The following is a 21,697-nucleotide window of genomic DNA, read 5'->3' as shown; positions in this document are numbered from 1 at the left end:
TAAAATTCTGGACAACCTTTTGAGTAGTTTAGAGTACCTATACTGAACGTGTGCGGTTACGATCACTTTTTAGATAAAAACACAGGGATTGCCAGTACATTATTGAAGCTCAAGGTCACGGAGGATCGGTGAGTTATTTACCAGTACTCTGCTTGTTTATACTTTACTAGTTGAGCCCTTTAGCCTCAATATGTGCATTATGGATGCAACATATATATTTTCCATTACCATTTTTTCAGAATCAGAAACCTCATAATTTATTTATTTATTTATTTATTTAGCGATTTATAGAGCGCCTGGTGACCCGGAGGCATCCCCGCGCTGTAAAACTTGTGGAGACCAGGGGGGGGAAGTGGTACTATTTGGGGAAAAGAAGAGTTTTCAATTTTTTACGGAAGAGAAGGTGGCAGGGTTCCAGCCGCAGGCTGCGGGGGAGTGAGTTCCATCCTGAGGACACTTTTACTGCGAAGCGTCGACCGCCGGTGCGTGCCTTCCTAAATCTGGGGACATTGGCCAAGCGTTCGTTATCCGAGCGCAGGAGTCTGGGGGCCTTGTAGGGGGTGACCATGTCTTTCAAGATAGAAGGGCCTAGACCGTTGAGGAGTTTGTGGGCGGTACACAGAGCCTTAAATTCTATCATCTGACGCACTGGAAGCCAGTGTAGGGCCTTGAGCGCTGGTCTGGCAGAGGCTCTCGTGGGGAGACTCATAAGGAGCCGGGCAGCCGCATTTTGAGTGCGCTGAAGTTTTGCCAGGGTAGATTCGGGGCTCCGAGGTAGACAGCGTTGCTATAGTCTAGCCGAGCAAGGATCAGACCTTGAACCAGGAGTTGATAAGGGAGGAAGTAGTGGAAGGATCTTGCGGATGGATCGCATGAGTCCGAAACAGGTTCCTGCTGTTTTGGCTGCCTGGGTCTTCATAATCGGAATGCACAACTGACCTAACAAGAGGTAATTGGTTGTGGTTTGTTTTGAGATTTGGGATGTGTCTTGGGACTAGTGTTTTGGTATTCTACACCATATTGGGAAGCCAGTTTGTTTTCATACGATAAGGATTGGTTTTGTACCGATTGTGACACACAAGGAAGGTAGTGTTTTCTTATCCCCCTCCTTAGAAGATGTAAACAATTAGCTTGGCATGTGTGTACGCCCCCCCTTATTTTTTTTCCATTTTAGTTTGATTGATGCTTGATTTAACTTTTGATTCCGACTTTTATGTGTATGGCAACCATTGATGGGCCACTTATGTATACACCTTATTCCTCAGGTGATATCGTGCTCTCCCTGTGTCACGAGGAGCTTACTGGCCCATTTCATTTCGCTGAACAAACGCCACCGGAATTGGGTGGTTCTTTGGTAAATATTGGCATATAATTACGTCTATGGTTGAATATGTGCGATTTCTTTTAGCTTAACTTACGTTTTATTGGCTCTAGGTGCCCCTTTTTAACCCACATCACCCACCCCAGTCCTGAGGAAGACCCCGTAGTAAGGTGGCAACTTAACCTACATCTATAAGGGGTCGAAACGTCGACTTTTTACATATTTACCTATCCATGAACAACAGACTATTATTACTGTGTTTCAATATATATGGCATAGGTTTTACATTGTTTTTCCATGTGGCGTAGTAAATTATGCACATGTGATGTCAAATGATGTATTCTGTGACCTCACTGGATCTTTAAATCCCTCTCACTAAACCCTAAACCCTCACCAAACCACATTACCCACCCCACTTCCCCGTTTTCACTTCTGGGCACATTGTATATACTGCAAGACTATCTCTGTCATACACTGCATAGATGAGGATGTGATTAAACAACACCCTTCTTACAAATTGTTGGTCTATTGTTAATTTCAAATTGAGCAAAAAGGATTGTTTGTTCTTTAAACAGTGCGCACTGGGACCATTTCCCTGTAACTATGAGTGGAGTGGGCAAAGGCTGCTACTCGATGGACATCAAGTGCAGCCTCAGTCGAATTTGGGGAGGCACCAGCTCAGAGCCTAATGAGTTGCACCTAGTCTTCTAGTGTCAATGTAATCGGCATAGGTGCTGATGTTCCGGGAACTAATGTAGATTGTGGATTCGGAGGTGGAGTTTGCAAGGGTGTCAGTAGAGGCTCGGTGATGGGCTTAGAGGGTCCAAATGGTGCTGAGGCTAAACCCACTGACAGTAACCCAGATTGAGGACCTCTCGGCTTCATGGGGCCTACAGGCACGCCAAAAGGAGTTGGAAGGTATCCAAAGTGTCTCAGCATAGCCTCACTGAACTCTTTGATCTGGTTCAATTTTGCAGTCGGCCTATAAACTAGGTTTGAGCACGGCAAGGTACAGACTCCAATGTCAAACAACTTCAGGAGTGATTTTGAGAGGCATTGTGACGCCCTTGCGCCTTCTCTGGTGTACGGGAGTGGCAGGAAGAGTCTCACTTGAATTTTTGGATGTTTGTTCTCAGAATTTCCCAAGAATTTGGAGCGCAATGACGATTGACCTCTGGAATAGATTCTGGATCAGGAGTGGAATCAAGACCAACCTTTGGATGGTACCGACATGACCCTTGCATTCATGGACACACAGTCACTGCAGGTCTTAAGAGTTGTGAGCCAATCCCAGGCACCAGGGGCAAACCTGATGGGTACCTGTCAGGGCCATTAAGTTGCAACAGTCCCTGTAATGTGCAAACCCTTGCACACTGGATTTAGGATTGAGGGAAACCGTTCTCAAAAAGAGACGAGATAGCACAGGAATGGCATCACATCAAGCTTGAGAAAAATAAAAGGGAAGGTGACATGAAGTTAAAGTCTGAAGCTTGGGCAAGGAATAAGACTCATTTACTAAGGCTAATAAAGTTCTAGACTGTTTTGGCAAGTGCTCTAGTGCATCTTCAGTCTTGGAGAGAGCCCCCTACATGTACAAAGAACAATTTCATGTGAACCCCTGAAACTGGTTGCAAAATAATGAATATATACAGAAACTTATTCACACACTCTGACACAGGAAGTGTCCGCTGACCTTCAGATGGAAAACTAGTTATGGTTCAGTTACTCCTGAATTCACCCGATCACACCTTGGTTAGATATTGTACTTTTTGATTCCACGTGTCAAAGGGTTTTGGATAACAGACATTCATACTCATAAACAATGAGAGGTAGCCTCAACCATACAGAGTGGAACAGAGGAGTTAGGAGTTGGACAAGCCTCATCAGGGTGGGACAGCAATCACTGCACACTGGAGTAAATTATTCTCCTCACCAGTGTAACCGCTCCATTGACAAGAGCAGACCAGGAGTGGTTCCCGTAATACGGGCCCAAATATCTGCTCTGCATCTTGTTGCAATGTGTCCTACCTACAACACCCAGAAGGCAACCAGGGCCTGTCCACAGGTGCTGAGGGGCCATGCCCCTTCACCTTTTTCCCCTCAAGTGGAGTGTCTGTCAGGCTGAGCAAAGGTCAGCCTGACCGATACTCTTTGTTTCAGGTCTTGCAGCCAGGAGCTAGACATGCACTAAATATGCAGGCTCCTGGCTGCCTGAGCTGAACTTTGCTGGGTTTAGTAGGTCACAGTTCCTTTGGGGGTGACCTCCTCAGCTCAGCAAATATTTCACGTTGTTCACTGCCACAGACATGGGAGCTTCAGTTTTAAACCCTGAAGTGCCCAGAGCCAAGTAACAATGAGTGACACTTCGTCACAGAGTGGGGTGGGGGTCAGCAGTCTCAATGACCACATCCCACTCTGTGACGAGGTTGGGACTGCTGCCTTCCCAATGAGGGAAGGCACAGTCCCAACTCTCCTGGGACCTCCGAGGCCTGGGTCTGCTGCCTTCCCTCATTGGCTGACCAAAGGTCAACCAATGAGGGAGAGCAGCAGTCTCAACCTTCCTGGGATCTCCGAGGCAGAGCTGTAGGTGAGTGGGATTTTTAAAAAACTAATGCTTGGTGCGTGCGAGCATATTTGAATATTTGGGAATGAGTGGTGTGATGGATATGTGCGCGCGCGCGTGTGTGTGTGAATGTATGGGTGTGTGTCTATGAATGCGTATGTGTCCCATCTACCTACCCTCCCTCCTAAACTTCCCACCTACCACTGCCAGTAGGACAGACTTACTTGAGCCGACAATGAAATGGTTCTCTTTGCCCATCCTTCAGGCGGCAGTCCAATGGTTCTGTATGACTTCAGTGCTCAGACGGTGAACAGGATAACCAGCACCCTCTCCTTTTACATTAACAGTTGTATATGCCTGAAATATGTTGGTAGGTGCGAAGGATAAAAAACAGTCATGCAATCAAATGCTTCCACCCTCGGTGAGGTTACTCTCACCACTTGACTAGGGCAAGTTATAAAAGTCTCTGTACTTGACTTCTCTTCTTGGTGATAAAATCCAATATATCTGTGGGCAAGAGTCATTTGTGCTCTAAGTATACACAAGACATTTTCGGAAAGACACCGTCCAAAGGCAACACACACAAAACACTGCAGAGTGTTTAACGTCCCACCATACCGTTCAGGGTTCACAGCAGAATTTAATATAAAGCAATGAATACGAAGACACTATTGACGGTCACTGTGTAAATGCAATTCAATGCTCCTCTGTAATATGTGTGTAGCTACATGCTTCTATTTCTTAGTGGTGTAAATTATGAAAGCCTAAGAAACATAGTGAAAAGCAGTTTTAGATTAATCAGATTGTCCAAAAAGGAGGTACATTCATTTTATGCAGAGCAAACAAAAACCTTTAGACCGTAAGAAAAATCCAAAGGCAAACCATTCTCACCTTCCACAAACATATTCTCAAAATAGAATGAAAATAAATCTAAAAGAGGAAAGCGTTCAATTACCTTACAGAATCCTTTTTTGATAGTGCTGAAGTCAGGTAGCACATAGTCCCGCATAACAGTATTCTCTTCATTCTTAAACCTGCAAAACATAACTTGTTACATGTGTTCAATGCACTATTTGATAATTCAATAAGCACTATTACAATATGCAGAAAATGATATACGTACCTTGTAATTTCCATGTCTTTGTAAAAATCCTGAGATACGTAACATACATCTTCTTTCACTTGATTTATGACATGTGTTTCATCCATTACATGCAACTGCCTGAAATGAAAATCAAAAGTTATTCATAGTCACCCGATATCTCACTTAAGACAAACGTTGTGTACCCCATAAAGCAACATTAAGCATCTACAAAATCAGATTTCCTGACAAGGCTCCCACGATTTCAAGTGGCTGTGCAAGTTGGGGGCTTTCACAGTGGAAACCTTACTAAAAACCAAAGCATTGCAGAACAAGTTGGGGCTTTTAAAATGTGCCTTACAGAACAAGGGGTAGGGGAAATCACAGCATCAAGCATGGGGCTATGCAGTAGAGAGCGCATGGATGCTGGCGGAAGCTTATCTGGAGGGGTAGGGGTACCCAGCGTTAAAGCTGGCTGCAATGGCTGAAGTGAGAACATACACTGTTCAGGGGAGGTCAAGCATCCCTATTTTGTTAACATATTTTTATTGTTTTTTTGCACAACACTCATACATCTCGCAGATACTCCCAATAACAGAATCCCCCCTACCCACCTTTCTTGAGGCCGAGGTCAAGCATCCCTATAACACAATGTTTATTGAAGAAATGTGTATTCAGTTACTTGCAGTTGAATCCTCACTGAAACCTTTTCAATTTAGGTAAATTGTAACCAGTGGGTATTTCATGTTCTTCTTAGGTAGAGGATAGGAGGGCCCCTGCAGCGGATACAAAACCCAATTTTGTATTGCATCGTTCTGCAGTGTTAATTTCACAAATATCCTCTCTCCATGTGATGTAGAGGTTATTGAAGATGTAGTTAAAATGAGCACTGCTAGTTATGGTTTAAATATACTCAAAATTATTATGAAGCTGTGAAGGGCAGCAAGTCATAAACGGAAGCCTCCAGAGGACTCACAATAAAAAGGAGAAAGAACCATCATCTTCCTCAGAGACTAACACACTAGAGATGAAAACTAAAAGTGACACAGGGAAGAGAAAGATCATCATGGAAGGTCACCAATCCATTTTTTAATGCCATAATCCTGCAAGGTTTCTTGAGGTGATGAGGAAGGATCGTGCATCACTGGAATCATAAAAGATGCTTTTTTACTGCAGGGTACACTACTGAGTATATGCAGAATGGTTTAATAGTAAGCAATCCATGGGGAACAGAAATAACTAAAATCTAAAAGGAGGAGCGCTCGGAGGTACAAAAGCAGAGATAATCTAGACCAGAGATCGGTTCAGAACCTCAGAGAAGCATCCACAACATTGACTTGGTGTCCCTGTGGGACCATATAAAAAAGACTTCCTAGAGACATTGGCAGAACTTCTAAAAAGGCTACATTGCATTTTCCTAAAGGCAGTGGATGTACAGATACAACATAACAAAATAAAACATATGCGAAATGCAAGATCTGTCAACCTGAGCCTTGCTTTACGATTTGGGTGTTGTAACACTCTTGTTTTCATTGTCAATCCTACCTCTAGCTCAAATAACTAGATGACAAATACAAGCATTATTCTGCACCCCCAACGTTCTACTCCACTCACACTTGATACCTGATATTATAGAACTTGTGGTCTGAATTATTCCAAGATCCTAAAGTTAATAACGGCGAGAGTAATTCACTTTGAGATTTAGGACTATGATTTAGTGAAAGGTCATCCTCTGGCGGTCCTCATACCTCACCTATGTAAGTTCTTGCAATGCTGGCACCTCTTTTCACCAGCAGCTTGGCATTTCAGTAACGGAAAGATTGCTTACTCTCATCAGCACTGCTTCATGTTGCCAGCGCTGATCGATCTGCCTACAGTAAATGTGTCTTAATGTCACCCTCAGATCGGTGTGCTTTGCTCCGTAGGTTCCAGGTACTTCTGTGCTGACCATTCCCTGTCTCAAAATATTGTTTGGAACTATAGTCTCAGGGTCAAATGAACGTATTCAGGAATAAGTGTGCCATGGAAAAGTGTGTCACTTGCTGTGAATGAAGTAGAGTAGCATAAAGTGCAGTGGCGTAGAGTAGGTGGTAGTAGAGTAGAGTGAAGTGGTGTATAGTGGAGTTGTACAGGGTAGAGTGCAGCTGCATAGAGTGGTACAGAGTGAAATGGCATAGAGTAAAGTGGTGTAGAGTAAAGTGGTGTAGAGTGCTGTGGCGTAGAGTAGACTAGAGTGGCGTAAAATGGATTGCCGTAGAGCGCAGGGGCATAGCATTGAGTGTTACAGAGTAAAGTGCACTGGGATAGAGTGTATTGGTACAGAGTTCAATGTTGCAGAGTGGGGTAGAGTACAGTGGAGTTGAGTGGAGCTGTGCAGGGTAGATTGGTGTGGCCTAGACTGGAGAAGGGTAGAGTGGATTGGCATAGAGCAGAGTGGCACAGGGTAAGGTAGCGAGGCAAAGAGTGCAGTGGTGCAGAGTGCAGTGGAGTAGTGTAAAGTGGAGTGGTGCAGAGTAGAGTGGAGCGGTGCAGAGTAGAGTGCAGTGGTGAGGAGTAGAGTGGTGTGGAGAATTCATGATGTGGTAGCATACTGCTAGTACAGACAACACATTTTCAATTGAAATGGCCATTACATTTGCTCAGACATACAGTTCTACTACTAAAGCTATGCAGTGCACAAACAAAATGTGTAGAAATTGCATCACCTAGTGTAATGATTTGTTTTGATCATATTAAAGTACTGTGTTTCCAACACACTTCAGAAATAATACAAATTTGCTTTGTGCTTCTAATTCTGAAATACTTGCACAGTTCATTTAAATGTTGTCATGTGCTAGAAAAAAAGTCTTTGCTACCCCCAGTATCCAGCAAGATTTTTACATAAATCCTTTCACTTTGAAGTCGGAGAAAGAAAAGTAAACAATCGGCCTCAGCAGACAATGCCTGACATTTGACCTCAGTCTTTGAATGCACAGTAAATGTGACAAGATTTACAGGCCTATTTACAGAAAGGGAGTACTCTGAAGGATACTGTAAACATGGTTGGGGCAAAGGAAGGTACAAACTGAAGCTGGACAACCTAAAACAAATAAAGAAAGCAAATGGAAAGCAAGAAAATATTGAATTAGAAACCACAAAGCCAATGGCATGCAATGGGCAGAATGCATTCTAATTTCAACTTTCTGAATGTCCACAAGATGTCTTTAGCAAACCAGTCCTGACGTAATTTTCACATCCCAATACATTTTTTAACAAACTGTTGCTAACAATAAACGTTGTTCCAAGAGCAATGTAACTTCAAAGTGTCAAAAGGACTAGTCGTTATTGCAAAAGAATTCCAGAGCACACAGTGCCTAATGGTATTTAAACAACTTTTTTTTAAACCTTACATATACAAATCCTAAATACAAAATTAAATATACATGTGTCCAAATGAAAAAATGTACATAAAACATAAACCTCAAGATAGCCAGGAAAGTGACACCATACAGAAACAGGATATATATTAAATGTATTTTGTGTGTTTAGTTTGGCAACACTTTTCTAGCTCATCATACCAACAGAGTTTCTTGGACTAGATTGCAAAGGACCATATTATATAATTGCATAGTTGAGGATAGAAGGAAAGATTGCAAATAATGTCACAGACTCCAAGGAAGTCCACAATTGCCTATTTGAGTTTCAACACTAAATGTAGATTAAGAAGTTGAGCTTTAACAGTTTTAAATAAAGTTGTTTGTGGTCGACATCCCCAGAGTTCCTTTCTACCTAGTTAATTTATTTTCCCTGGTCAGAACACAACTTTTGCAGAAACACAAAAAAAAACTTTGAGTGCCATTGTGGACTACAGGCAAGCAAGGAGGAAAGCAGGAAAAATATACAGAAAAATTATGTAATCATAGTTTTCTCCTCCTGAAAAATATGACATTGTACCTGAAAATAATTCTGTGACATATTCTTAATGTAAATGAGTCCTATGGGAGGTAGTCTGTAAAAATAGTGTGCCATATTCAACTCATACAAAAACTACAGGTGATGCATTTGACTTGAAATTATTGATCTCATTTCCTCTTCCCAATGCAATTATTGCATGTGCACTTATATAGAGTTTACTTCCGCCGACTAGAGCTCACATATCAAAGTTGGTGGAATTCTATACATGGTATGTAAATCAAAATTCACTCTACTCTTTGTTTTTGGAGGAAAGTCTCTATACATTATCTAAAATGATCATCTATATTTATACTGATACCTGGAAAAATCATCCATTAATGCTAAAGGAATACACTCTGGTCAGAGGCGCAATTCTCTGGAATGCTCACTCACCCGAACTACTGCAAGAGAATACCAACTTGGGTTCTGATACTCACACAGTGGCGGCTCCTCCGCTTTGGTGGAAGAGCATCGCCCCACTGCATTCAAGCAGGGTGAGAACAAAATCATCAAATGGTAATAACTTTCAGTTCATTATATGTGTTTTGGGCTGCTTTGCGGACGGGCAGGCGGGAGATTTGCTCTGTGAGCAGGGCAACGGAGGAGTCGTTGCCCACTCTTGAGTGCGCAATGACTGTTTGGTCAGCCATCACATGCCGCCCAAAACAGTCATGCGCACTTTCCCCTTCTCTATGCAGGCTGCATTACAGCCTGCTTGGAGAACATGCCCACTCCTCCTGCCCCTGACTGAGAGCTGTGTCACAGTGCTCAGACCAATCACAACACTGCTTTGCAGTGTTGTTATTGGCTATGGGGAGGGAGCCTGGCTGCCTACTTCCTATTCCTGTGTCGGAAGCAGGAGAGCAGGAGCAGAGAAGACGAGGGACCCAGCGGTGGTGAGGCAAGTGAATTTTTTTCTCCCTTCCCCCACCAATTGCGACCTTCCGCGTGACCCCTTTCTCCGTGCGCGACTGCCCTACCTCTCCACCAGCGAGCCATGCCGGCCACGACTGTACTCACATGACCATGGATGCAAGTATTTCAACACAATGTAGTAACAAACAATGACATTCTTGCCAGACAAGTCAGCAGCAAAAAGATCTCACTGATATACAGGTCAAAGGAGGGCACTGGTTGACATATATGTCAAATAACAGGGCAAGTGAATATTATGGGCAGAAAAGAGGATGATCCAGAGCAGAGCAAACGATCATACATTGGCAGCAAAGATCGATGATGATCCATAGATAATGCTGAATGCTGTGGAAGATAATAAACAGTATTGTATTGGATGCTAAGCATTGTAGCAAGATGACACTCAAATAAGATGGCAGATAAAGATCAATGACCAGGGACAAGGATCCACAAGAATAAAGAAACATACTCCTCCCTGATAGTAGATGATGCTTATAGGGGAAGCAGATAGTTACTCGAGATAGGGACAGTTTTAGCAGTGAGTCTTAATAGGGGTAGTGTTAGGTGAGGCTTATTTAGGAAAACAGATAATGCGAGGTTCCATTCACACATATAATACACTAGCAGTTCGATTATGCTCAATGGAGGGAGGGGAAGCTCAGTTGAGGACATGCAATGCACATGAGTGCTGACGGAGGACGGTTGTGTGAAGGACTGAAAATCAATCACAGCTCCGTGTGGACAAGTGAGGATTACTTCGAAGGCTGAAATCATAAATTGCTAAATGGGGGTTAATGTTCTATGGAGAGGGGCACTTTGGCAAATAAGAGGATATAGTTAGACTATCCTGTTTTAGATTTAAACCTATAATAACTGATAAAACACTACCGAAAGTAAAATAGCCCTCACCAGTGTAAACATATAAACACTGAAAACACACCTGCACAACTATAAACTAAATGTCATTCAAAGAAAAGAAAAGGAGAGTGAAAGAGTCATTTTTGTTTCTTCCTGAAGGGGAAATACAGTGTAACTTTGTTTTATAAGGTAGCTGCAAGAAAGATTGGACTAACATTATTCTGCTTGAGTTTTGTTGTTTAGGGATGTCACTAAAATATTGTTTCTTCTTCCTTTTGCTTTTTTCAGTTTTGTGGTTTTTAGACTAACGTGGCAGGGTTTGGAAGCATGTTTTAGGTCTCATTTAATTATTTTATAAACTGTAGAGAATCAGGAAATATCAAAATCATATTTGATATTTCGGCTACATTTGATTCTTTCACTGATAAGTAAAATGGTTGGTTTCATAAGAATCTTTCCCAATATGTACCATCACATTTACCCACAGACAGAGAATGGATGAAACCCTTTGATGCATCAGTCCGCTTTTCTAGCGAATCAGTATTGATGGTAGGTGAATCCTCAAACACCCCAGGCTTTATATATTAAATGCAAGGTACAGTGACAGGTATATGTGAAAAGAGCGCTGTCACCAAGCATCTGGGATAGTGGTGAAAACATGACACCAGACTTTTGGTAAACATGGAACGCATTGTCACTTGGAATGATGGTAAAAAAATGTTCTTACCAAGTTCAAAAAAGATTGAAGTGATATTGTTTGCATTTGCAGTGAGTCAGCTACATCTATGCAAAAGTTGTGTGATGACCTGTCAAAACCGATACCTGAGTTGAAGTGCTTCCCCGCAATACATCTTTGCCACTTGCTAGATGGTATGCAGCATCTTAACAGTCTTCAGAGTTAATGAAGGATGTTTTTGACTTTGTAGTCCATTCTGGTTAACTGTTCCATTATGCGTGGGAACTAAAACACAAATATTTCTCATTTTTTGTTTTGTGTGGCATCAATGAAGGAGTCATCCCAACTGTATCATGTAGCCAGTGGTTCTCAGTCCTAGAGACCATGAATGCTATATTATCCATGAGGCAAGAAATGTGAGGATTTTCGGCTGCATATTGATAGTGATGTAAACAAAAGTACACTCTACTGCATTCTTAGATTTTTACAGGAAACATGACTGCTGTAGTGAACATAATCAAAAACACCCTTGTCTACCAAGTGTTAAGCGTAATTGGTGTAGATGCGAAACATCTCCTTGAGAGTAGGCTGGGCAATGCTTTCAGTGAGTTTGGCACTGCAACATGTTCCATCTTAGAATGCTTGGCACTTGGTAAGCAAAGAAATGTTTAGGAGCGATTCAGGATTTTCTTTTCAATCCATGAGAAATGGCTTGCAATAATGCATAGAAATGTCCCTTCAACAACCATGGAATTTGAAGTCAATGAAGCCTCACTGTGGTACTCTGTACTCTACACAAGTTTTACATCCCTTCCGTAAAGGGAAATGTTCGAAGTACTGCTTAATTTTTGAAAGCTTCAATAACTTTTAGGGCATATGCGCCCAGGTCAAGCATATGTTGCAGAACCTGACCCAGTAAATCACAATCTTCAGGTGTACCAGTATTGGCATGGAAAGCTAGGCAGTGGGAGGAGTTATCAAATTGTATACTGGCTGTTTTGGCATTGCACATCTCAAGTGGCAATATTGAGAGCCTTTTCACAAATAAAAATGTACATGGGAAGGAAAGAGGGAGCGAGCGTGTATGACCAAAGACTCACTGAAGAAATACTATATGAGTTAGATTTGTAAAAATGTATTTGAACCTCATATATACTCTACATACACTGTCTAGATACCATGCACTATCAGTGCAGAAAGAAAGCAATAATAAAAGCAAAACGTGCCATAAACAGTGGAAAACACTGAAAAAACACCACCAGAATTTACCGAAAATGAAAACAGGAAAGCCTAGATATAGTCAACAGTGAGCATAGTCTGGTGGACATGGAAGCAGGTCACACCTCCATTTAATGTACATAGTGGGCATGGAAGCAGGGCACACCTCCATTTAATGTACATACTGGTAACATGGGCAAAAGACCACTGAAAACTTCTCCACGCCCCCTCACCTCCCCTGGTAGTGCTTAGGCAGGAAGTGGATCTTCACCTTCTTGTGGCGGCCCACTATTCCTTCGCACTACCGCTCAGCAAAGTCTATACTTTGTCTCGTAATTCTCAGCCTCTGCAGCACTCGACCCAACGCACAAACAAACCATGTGGTCACAGCTCATATACCGCAGCTGGAGCGAGAGCCATTCACTTCTGTGATCTGCGGGGAAGGCACCGAAAAATGTAACTTCCTCCTTTCAGTAGATATGGCAGTGGACCCGCCTCAAGCAGTCACCAGACCCTTCCCATCTTTCATTTAAAGCACCTCTCTGACAAGACAAGATTGTGATGACACATTTCACTGGCAGTGGCATTCTCCAGTGCGCATGTGCATTTCAGCTGCCGGTGCCATCGCATTTAAGATGGTTACTCTGCCCCGCCTCCTCTACTAACTTCAGAATCACCCTTACCCAATACTACCCACCAGGTTCAAGCAGTTAAATGCCAACCTGGGGCACTTGAAGTCCTGAGTACTTTTTTCCAATCCATGTATTGCGACTCCAGATGTTCAGGCATACCATGCCGCGTCACAGCTTCTTATCTTAAATGACTGTTGGTATGGTGAGAGACGTGATCCAGCTTATGCGGTCTTCGTGACATGGCAACAAGAGCTGCGTAGGATGGGTTGGTGGGGTAGATTGACTAAAGAGAACCCCCTTTGGCACAACGATTTATTGCCACAACTGTCTGGGCTGCTGGGATTTGCGGGCTGGGAGGCCATTGGTATCTCAACAGGAGAGGTTCTACATGGCCATACCCTGAAGTCCTTCCAGGAGCTACAAACTGAATTTGACATGCCCGGCTCGTAATTCTACAGATACCTTCAATTTCGCCGCACATTTTCCCCATACATAACACCTTAAAATACTATACCCGACTTTAATCCAATAGAGGCCAAGGTTTTTATGGGAGAAATGAGTGAACACAAAATTTCAGCAAAATATCGCACAATAGTGACCAATGGCCCCACCACACTTATCAAAACACGGAATGCCTGGCGGGAGGACCTTGGGACTATTGATGAGGATGACCATTTCTTTTTTTTTATTAAACAGTTTTTATTGAGCAAAAAAGAAAAGTCATGGTACAGTACTTTGATAAATCGATGGCTGGGTCCACTGTGCAAACGTAGCAAATACAGCTTATATGATGCGATTTGGGTACAGTCCACCACCACACCACCACATAATTGTGCACAACAGGACTGTTAGGCAGCAATCCGCTCCCGGGCCCACGAACATTTGCAAAAGGTGTCTCAACCCTCTTGTTAACATATCATGGAGCCAGTATGACTTTTGCATCAGGGCATAAGTGTGTCGTCAAATCCGGAGACCTCCAGCATGAGGCGCTGGTCTCGCTGTAGTTCAATGGTAGAGGATACACAAAAGTCACCTCTATATTTATTCCATCTCCCCCACTTGTGGTCCCACTTTTTGGGGCATCCTCTGTGTTTAAAAACATCTTTTTCGGCAATCATTGCCCTATCCATGTCTATCGCCCAATCCCTTCGGCATGGGACCGTCTCAGCTCCCCATCTCTGCGCAATATTGCGTTCCGCCTTATACAATTTAAACACCTTCACAAGGTTTAAATACAATGTGATAGGGTTGTACTTTTACCAAATATCGGAGAGCAAAATTCACCCTGCACCCTATTTCCTGACACACATAGCAAGGATTTCTTTTTGGTTTCTTTTTCTTCTCTTTGCAAGCAGAAACGGTTCAGGTATCCCATCAAATATTGTTCTGGGGAATTGGCCATAGACTATGCTAAGAAGCTATATCTGTCTACACTACATCGCCCTTATGAGGTAGGGGACAAAGCAGGAAAGCTCCCAGCCTGGATCAGCCGGGGAGAGATACAGAACAGATGGGTGAGGGAGGTGTTTGATTCTCAAGGCATCGCCCAATCTACTGATAACGGGGTTGCCAATGCCTTCGCAGGGTATTATAGAGACCTATACCGGGCCAAAATGTCTAAGTCACAAGCCAAAGTCCAGGCATACCTGGAGGGCATCCCTACGCCGCTGCTAGGGGACATGGAGGCACAAAGCCTGGAGAGAGAGAGAGAACCAACGTTGGCAGAGGTCCTGGATGCGAAAGCAAAACTACGTCCTTGGAAGATGCCAATGGGTTCCCCGCAGAATTTTACAGACAATTCGCAAGTATCCTGGACCCTCATCTCCTCCGACTCTTTCTCGATTCCTACAAGGAAGGCATTCTCCCTTCGGACCTACGGATGGCCACCATTGTGGCTGTACCCAAGGAGGGCAAGCCAAGTGATCAATTTGGGTCACACACAACCATTTCTCTGTTAAATTTGGAAGTCAAAATCTTGGCCACTATACTGGCAACATGCTCCTAGGGGTAATTGAGGGTCTGGTCCATGAGGACCAATTGGGATTTATGGCGGGCAGATCCACTTGTTTAAACCTTAGACGCACCCACAATTGGTACATGGTGGTGCAGGACCGGACCAGCCCGCCGGTTTTCTCATCATTGGAAGCTGAGGAAGCGTTTGACGCAGTTGATTGATTGTTCCTAAGTCATAAGTCAGATGGTTTTGTATAGCCCACGATTCACCGTAAGGTCTCAGGGCGCTTTGCAGTGAAGAACAACAACCTTGACAGAAACTTGGGACTGATGTAGCATCAATTATTTGAGGAAAATCCAGGTTTTTAAGTTTTTTCGAAAACACCTGGTGGTTGGAAATAGACAGAAGATGAGGGGGTAGTTTGTCCCAAAGTAGAGGAGCTACATAGGAAAAAGATCGACATCCATTTCGCGATGTCCGAGCCAGTGGCTGAACTAGAAGAGATTTTGAACTGGATCTTAATGATCTACGGTAATAGGACGATACCAGACCAATTTTTTTGCAAGATATGCAGGCCCAGTGCTGTGAAGAAGTTTATGGGTCAGGCTTAGTATTTTGAACTGGCTTCTCTGATGGATTGTCACCAAGTGCACTTGTTTATGGCTGGGAATAGTGGCTGACCTAGAGGTAGTCCTAACACCCATCTCGCCGCGACATTCTGTAGCGTTTGTAATTTAGAGACTAAACACTCATTGATGGTAGCAAACAGAGCGTTTCCGTAGTCCAAGCGGCTTATGATTAAGCCTTGCACCAGAGGCTTTCTGGTTTCGAGAGGTAGCCATTTAAAAATTTTACGTAGTTTATGCAAGATCCCGTAGCAAACACCGGATACTTGGTTAATGTGGGTTTTCATGGAAAGAGAACAATCAATCATGATTCCCAGGTCACGTACCACCTCCTTAGGAACGGTGCAGGGTCCTAGTTCTTGGGGCCACCAATCCTGTGACCAAACTTCAATAGCCTTACCAAACAGAATGATTTCAGTTTTGCTGTAGTTAAGTTAGAGTTTGTTGTCACACATCCATTTGCTGATGTCAATCAAACACTTTTTAAATCTGACACAGGTTTCAAGAAAATCAGAATTACAGGTGATAAGCACCCGAGTGTCGTCGGCATACGACACAGTTGTGAAATCATAGGATTTTATTATGTTGGCCAACGGGGTTGATGCCACTCTGGCCAAAGTGGGGATAGGGCTGGTTTTTCGTAGCTGGGTCGCACTTCTTTACAATCGGCCAATGTCACTCCCTGTACAGAGATCTGTAGAAAGGAAAACTTAGGACCGGTCCTTACTAACTTTAGATCAGATGCAGAACGGTGGAGAGATCTCCCCCTTACCCTCCTGGGTCTTGCAGCCATTTTTTAAATGATCACTTTGCCTCAACTTCTCCATGCCCTACAGAACTCTTACCACCCCCTTGCACATGCCATCTTTATGGAAATCGATGGTATACTCAGAACACTACTGTGGTAAGGGAGCCACCCCAGAATCGCACTCAAAACATTGCAACATAATCCATACAACTGAGGCATTGCCCTCCCTGACGTTGAGGCTTATTACTGGGCATTTCATTTGATACTCATCAATGACTGGGTACACAAATACAGACAGCACCCCACATACCGACTTGAAAGGGAGGTCATGTTGCCTCGTATGCATATGCACTACCATTACCCGCAACTCAGGTGACCCTGAAGGATGGACGAGGGCGACTAGGAACATGGGCTGGACAGGGCGGGTGATGAAGGCCACCCCGCTTTGGGAAGGGGGTTGCTTTAGGGAGCTGCGCAAGCTCACTGTGTTCAGGGCCTGGGACCTCCTCTGGATTTCTACAATTGGCGACATAATTGAGAAGGGGGAATTCATACTGTGGGCCAAACATCAACAAGACTATGATATGAGCTAATCACAATTCCTTAAATATGCCCAGCTGCCCCACACATGGCTGGCAGAAAACGTTTCATGTGACCAGCTTCCGTAATATGCGCCCTTGGAGGGTAGACTCCTGCAAGAGGAGCTCGCCCAGCAGGCGTTCTCATTCACTTACAAAACAATAAACAACAACATTCCCGACGGGCTAGGGAGACTTCAGCTGTGATGGGAGAGTGAGGTAGGGGCCATGGAGGATATAAACTGGGAGGCCGCGCTAATGCACCCTAGGCAGGTGGCTATAAAGACGAGACTCCGACTCATTCAATTAAAGATACTGCATCTGTCATACTATGATGGAGTCAGATTACATAGAATGGGGAGGGCAGAGTCTTCACTTTGCTTGGCCTGCGCAATGGTCACAGGCTGTTTCTACCATACAATTTGGCCATGTCCTAAATTCTAAACTTACTGGGGACAAATACTGGGATTACTAGGCACCGTCCTGGGGGTGACACTACCAGTGGAAACCAGGTTTGCGATACTTGGGATACCGACCGAGGTTGACATCACCAGAATGCAACTGGCTTTCGCTTCCTTGGGGATCGTGGTCACAAAGAGAGACATCGCCAGGAAATGGGGGGTGGCAGATAATGCGACTATTCAGTATTAGAGGAAGGGCATGGACATGTACATGATAACCGAACAGACTACTTACTGAAGTAGAGGATGCCCAAGAAATTCCACAAAATTTGGGACCCCTGGAGACGACACTGGTGGGTCCTCAGACCTGGGTCCCAGGACATCACTCTCCCAGGCAGCTTCGCTGAGATCAGCGTTGCCCTTGAAGCCAGCCAGCCCTCTGTGGTAGGGTTCGAGACCACCCTCAGCCTGTTTTTGCCTGTGTGAGCCTTTTGTTTTACTATGCTTGGTACTGTTTTCGTGAGCGTGTATCATCATATTTGTGCCCATTACCGTTTATTTTTAGGTCTTTCCTCTTGGTGCCTCCTCGTAGTGTTTCTTGGTTTTCCTGCCGCTTTCATTTTGTTTCCCGCCTGCTACCGCCTCCCAGCTGCTCGTTCCTCCCCCTCCCCTACAAATGCCGACCGCTGTGCGGTCGCGCCGCTGGAGCGCAGAAGGCGCGCCTAAAGGCTGTCTGTGCCCGTCCGCGCCTGGAGCGCGCCCAGCGGCAGTCCCCCTGGCCTCAGTGAGCTCCACAAGACCCGTCACCGCTACGATGCAAACACCCTCCATGCACTCAACTCCGGACGAAATTCCTCCTGCTTCCTGCTACCCCGAAGCTCACCCACGGACCCTTCACCTGTCGAAGCTGCAGCTACACCAGCCAGCGCACACCAGCACGTCCTGCCCATCTCAACACTGAAGGCCACAACCATCTCATCTGCATACTGCTCAACACCTGCTCAGTCCACAAGCACGCCATCGAACTGTGGGACCTACTCGACTCATCTGCCCTGGACGTCGTCTTCCTGGCTACCTTCTTCCACCGCAAGATCGCAGACATCCACAACAGCTTCGAAACCCACACGCGCCGACACCCCGACCCAACACCCACCAAACACGCCGACCTTCTGCTCTCCTGGACCAAAGTCAACGATGAAGACACCCTCAAAATCATGAACACCATCCACTCCTGCTTACCTTCTGACCCCTGCTCCCGCCACATCTTCAACAAGGCAAGCTCCATCATCCCACCCCAACTCCAAAAGATCATCAACAGCTCCTTCGACACCTTCCCAGAGAGCTGGAAGCACGCCGAGATCAACGCCCTCCTCAAGAATTCCAAGGCAGACCCAAAGGACCTCAAGAACGAACATCCGACCCATCTCCCTGCTTCTGTTTCCGGCAAAATTAATTGAGAAGACCGCCAACAGACAACTGACCGACTTCCTGAAGTCCTCCCAATCCGGCTTCCGCAGCAACCTTAGCACTGAGACCGCCCTCATCGCCGCCAATGACGACATCAGGACCATACTGGACAAGAGCGTAACCATGGCCCTCATCCTCCTGGACCTCTCGGCCGCCTTCGAAACCATCTGCCACCACACCCTGCGCACATGCCTTCAAGACGCAGAGATCCAGGGCAAAACCCCGGACTGGATAACCTCCTTCCTCACCGGCAGAACCCAGAGAGTCCGCCGCCCCCGTTCCGATCCGAAGCCACCACGATCACCTGTGTCATACCCCAAGGAACATCCCTCAGCCTAACCCTGTGCGACGGGGGTGCTGCAAACGGGGACTCTACTTGCATTGACACTCTGCCTTTCTTCAAACAGCACCCGAGAACTGGAAGATCAACGATGTGATTACCCCGGGACTCGAGTACAAACACCCGGAGGAACACTGTTTCTTTAACTGGGCATATCCCGAGGCTAGCCACGCCCCAGTTGACCAGGTAAAAGGTCACAAGATACCCACACAGGTGTGTTCATCACCCGGAGGCGGAGGAGGAGGTTGGAGTGGCGAGGAGAGTAACGGCGAGGAGTGGAAGAGTGGAGACTGCGAGGAGTGGAGATTCGGAGTTCGACAAGGCGACTGGAGGAAGAGCGGAGACGAGACCATCGGAGGAGAGCCAGGAGACAAGGCGGGAGGAGAAAGCCCAGAGGAGACGAGTGGGAACAGCGGAAACGACCGGAACATCGAGACGAAGGAAGAGAGGGACGGAGGAGAGACCAGAGGGAGAAAGACCGACTGCAGCAACAAGCCGGGAGGCCACCGAGAAGGCGCTTCGCCCAGCCACACTTCAACTAGGGAAGTGTGGCTCTCCCAGGTACGGTCACGCTTTGCGGGCTGGGCGGGACCTAAGTGGGCTAAACCTCCGTGAGGTCTTCAAACGAATATCCCCTGCACTACCCTACCACGTCACGGCATTGCCATTTCACGCGATCCGAAAATAGTTGTTGTGCACGTGTGACTCCCCCACTTCCCCCCCCCCTGAAGCCCTGTGAGTGAAGTGGGACCCCACCCTAAGACCTCTTTCCTTTTCCTCATTACATGCTCCAATCTGGACCCCGAGCTGGAAGACGACGTGCCTAACATCCGGACTACAAGTCCCAGAAGATATCGGGATAGACGTTCCGCCGGAGCCGAGGGAGGCCGAGAGATTCCTTTACCATTCTACAGAAAAGCAATACAGCATAAAAAAGTATTCAAGACAATAAAAACATCCTTACCCGCAGTACCTGTGTCCGTGAGTCTGTTCCCATCCCCACACCCTGTTCAACATCTACATGGCAATGCTCACCAATATCGTCCGAGCACACCACCTTAACATCATCTCGTACGCCGACGACACACAGCTGATCCTCTCCCTCACCAAAGACCCGGCCATCGCCAAATCCAACCTCCACAAAGGAATGAAGGCCGTCGCAGATTGTATGAAGACCAGCCGACTGAAATAGAACTCAGACCTCATCCTCGCATGGGACAACTCTTGGTGGCCGACCTCGCTGGGAACTGCCCCGACACCCACAAATCACGCACGCAATCTGGGGTTCATTCTGGACTCAATGCTCTCTATGACCCAGCAAGTCAACACTGGCACCTCCTCCTGCTTCAACACCCTCCGAAAGCTCCACAAGATCTACAGTTGGATCCCCAACGAAACCAGGAGAACGGTCATCCAAGATCGCGTCAGCAGCAGGCTTGACTACGGTAATGCCCTCTACGCAGGAACCTCGATTACACTCCAGAAGAGACTCCAATGCTTACAGAACACCTCCGCACGCCTCATCCTTGGACTCCCCCGCCACAGCCACATCACCACCCACCTAAGAGATCTGCACTGGCTACCGGTCAACAAGGGGATCACCTTCAAACTCCTCACCCACGCTCAAAAAGCACTCCACGACGCCGGACCAGCATACCTCAACCAACAACTGTCCTACACTTGAACCGCCAGCTTTGCTCCACCGACTTAACACTCGCCACCGCCCCACGCATCTGCCGAACGACCAACGGTGGCAGATCAATCCCCCACCTCGCTGGAAGGACATGGAACATCCTCCACGCCAACTTGCGCCACACTCAGGACTTCAGGAGACGTCTCAAGACCTGGCTGTTCGACCAATTGCTTCCCCCCACCCCTTAGCGCCTTGAGATCCTCACGGGTGAGTAGTGCGCTCTACAAATACTTGATTGATTGATTGACACTTTGGGCTTGATATAGGGGAAGACTCGCAACAGTCAGAGGCTTTCACCTTGCAAGGGTCCCCACCACAGAGGCCAGACAATGCGTTGCCCTTGTGATCACTGGCAACTGCCTGTTCTAGACCCCATTGAATATGTGGGATCACAGTGTAATGATATGTGTTGGGGACATTGGTTTACGAGAACCAAGGGGAGTGAGGGAGACAAGATCGGGTGTTGGCAAGAAAATATATGCATTGCTCTGGGACTACGCTTCTGTGGAGGCCCTCCCCCCCCTTGTACTGCGCTGTTTGTTTTGTTTAAAAAAAAAGAAATATATTAAAAAAATATATATATATTGTTCAGGAGTCACCAGTAATTAGGATTTCTCTATCAAACAAAGTGATCCGGGTCACCGCACAGCTGTAAAGATAGTCTAAGTTCAGGACTTGCATGTAGATATCCAC

The 21,697-nt window shown here is 45.7% G+C and overlaps 1 protein-coding gene across 2 annotated transcripts in view; it reads right to left on the bottom strand.

Moving 5' to 3' along the window:
- The window catches only part of ACTR6 (actin related protein 6), a 306,657-nt gene that overhangs the window by 116,244 nt on the left and 168,716 nt on the right, over positions 1–21,697 (bottom strand). For both annotated transcript variants that reach the window (XM_086920320.1, XM_086920322.1), the window contains exons 7-8: positions 5,008–5,106; positions 4,840–4,918 (exon numbers count right to left, since the gene is read on the bottom strand). In XM_086920320.1, coding sequence (XP_086776446.1) covers positions 4,840–4,918; positions 5,008–5,106 — 178 coding nt within the window. The remainder of the gene's footprint in view (positions 1–4,839; positions 4,919–5,007; positions 5,107–21,697) is intronic.

Source organism: Lissotriton vulgaris, chromosome 5, assembly GCF_964263255.1.
Source record: "Lissotriton vulgaris chromosome 5, aLisVul1.2, whole genome shotgun sequence".
NCBI classification, from domain to species: domain Eukaryota; kingdom Metazoa; phylum Chordata; class Amphibia; order Caudata; family Salamandridae; genus Lissotriton; species Lissotriton vulgaris.
Note: the sequence above shows the minus strand (reverse complement) of the source record. Positions and strands in the feature narration are given on the sequence as shown.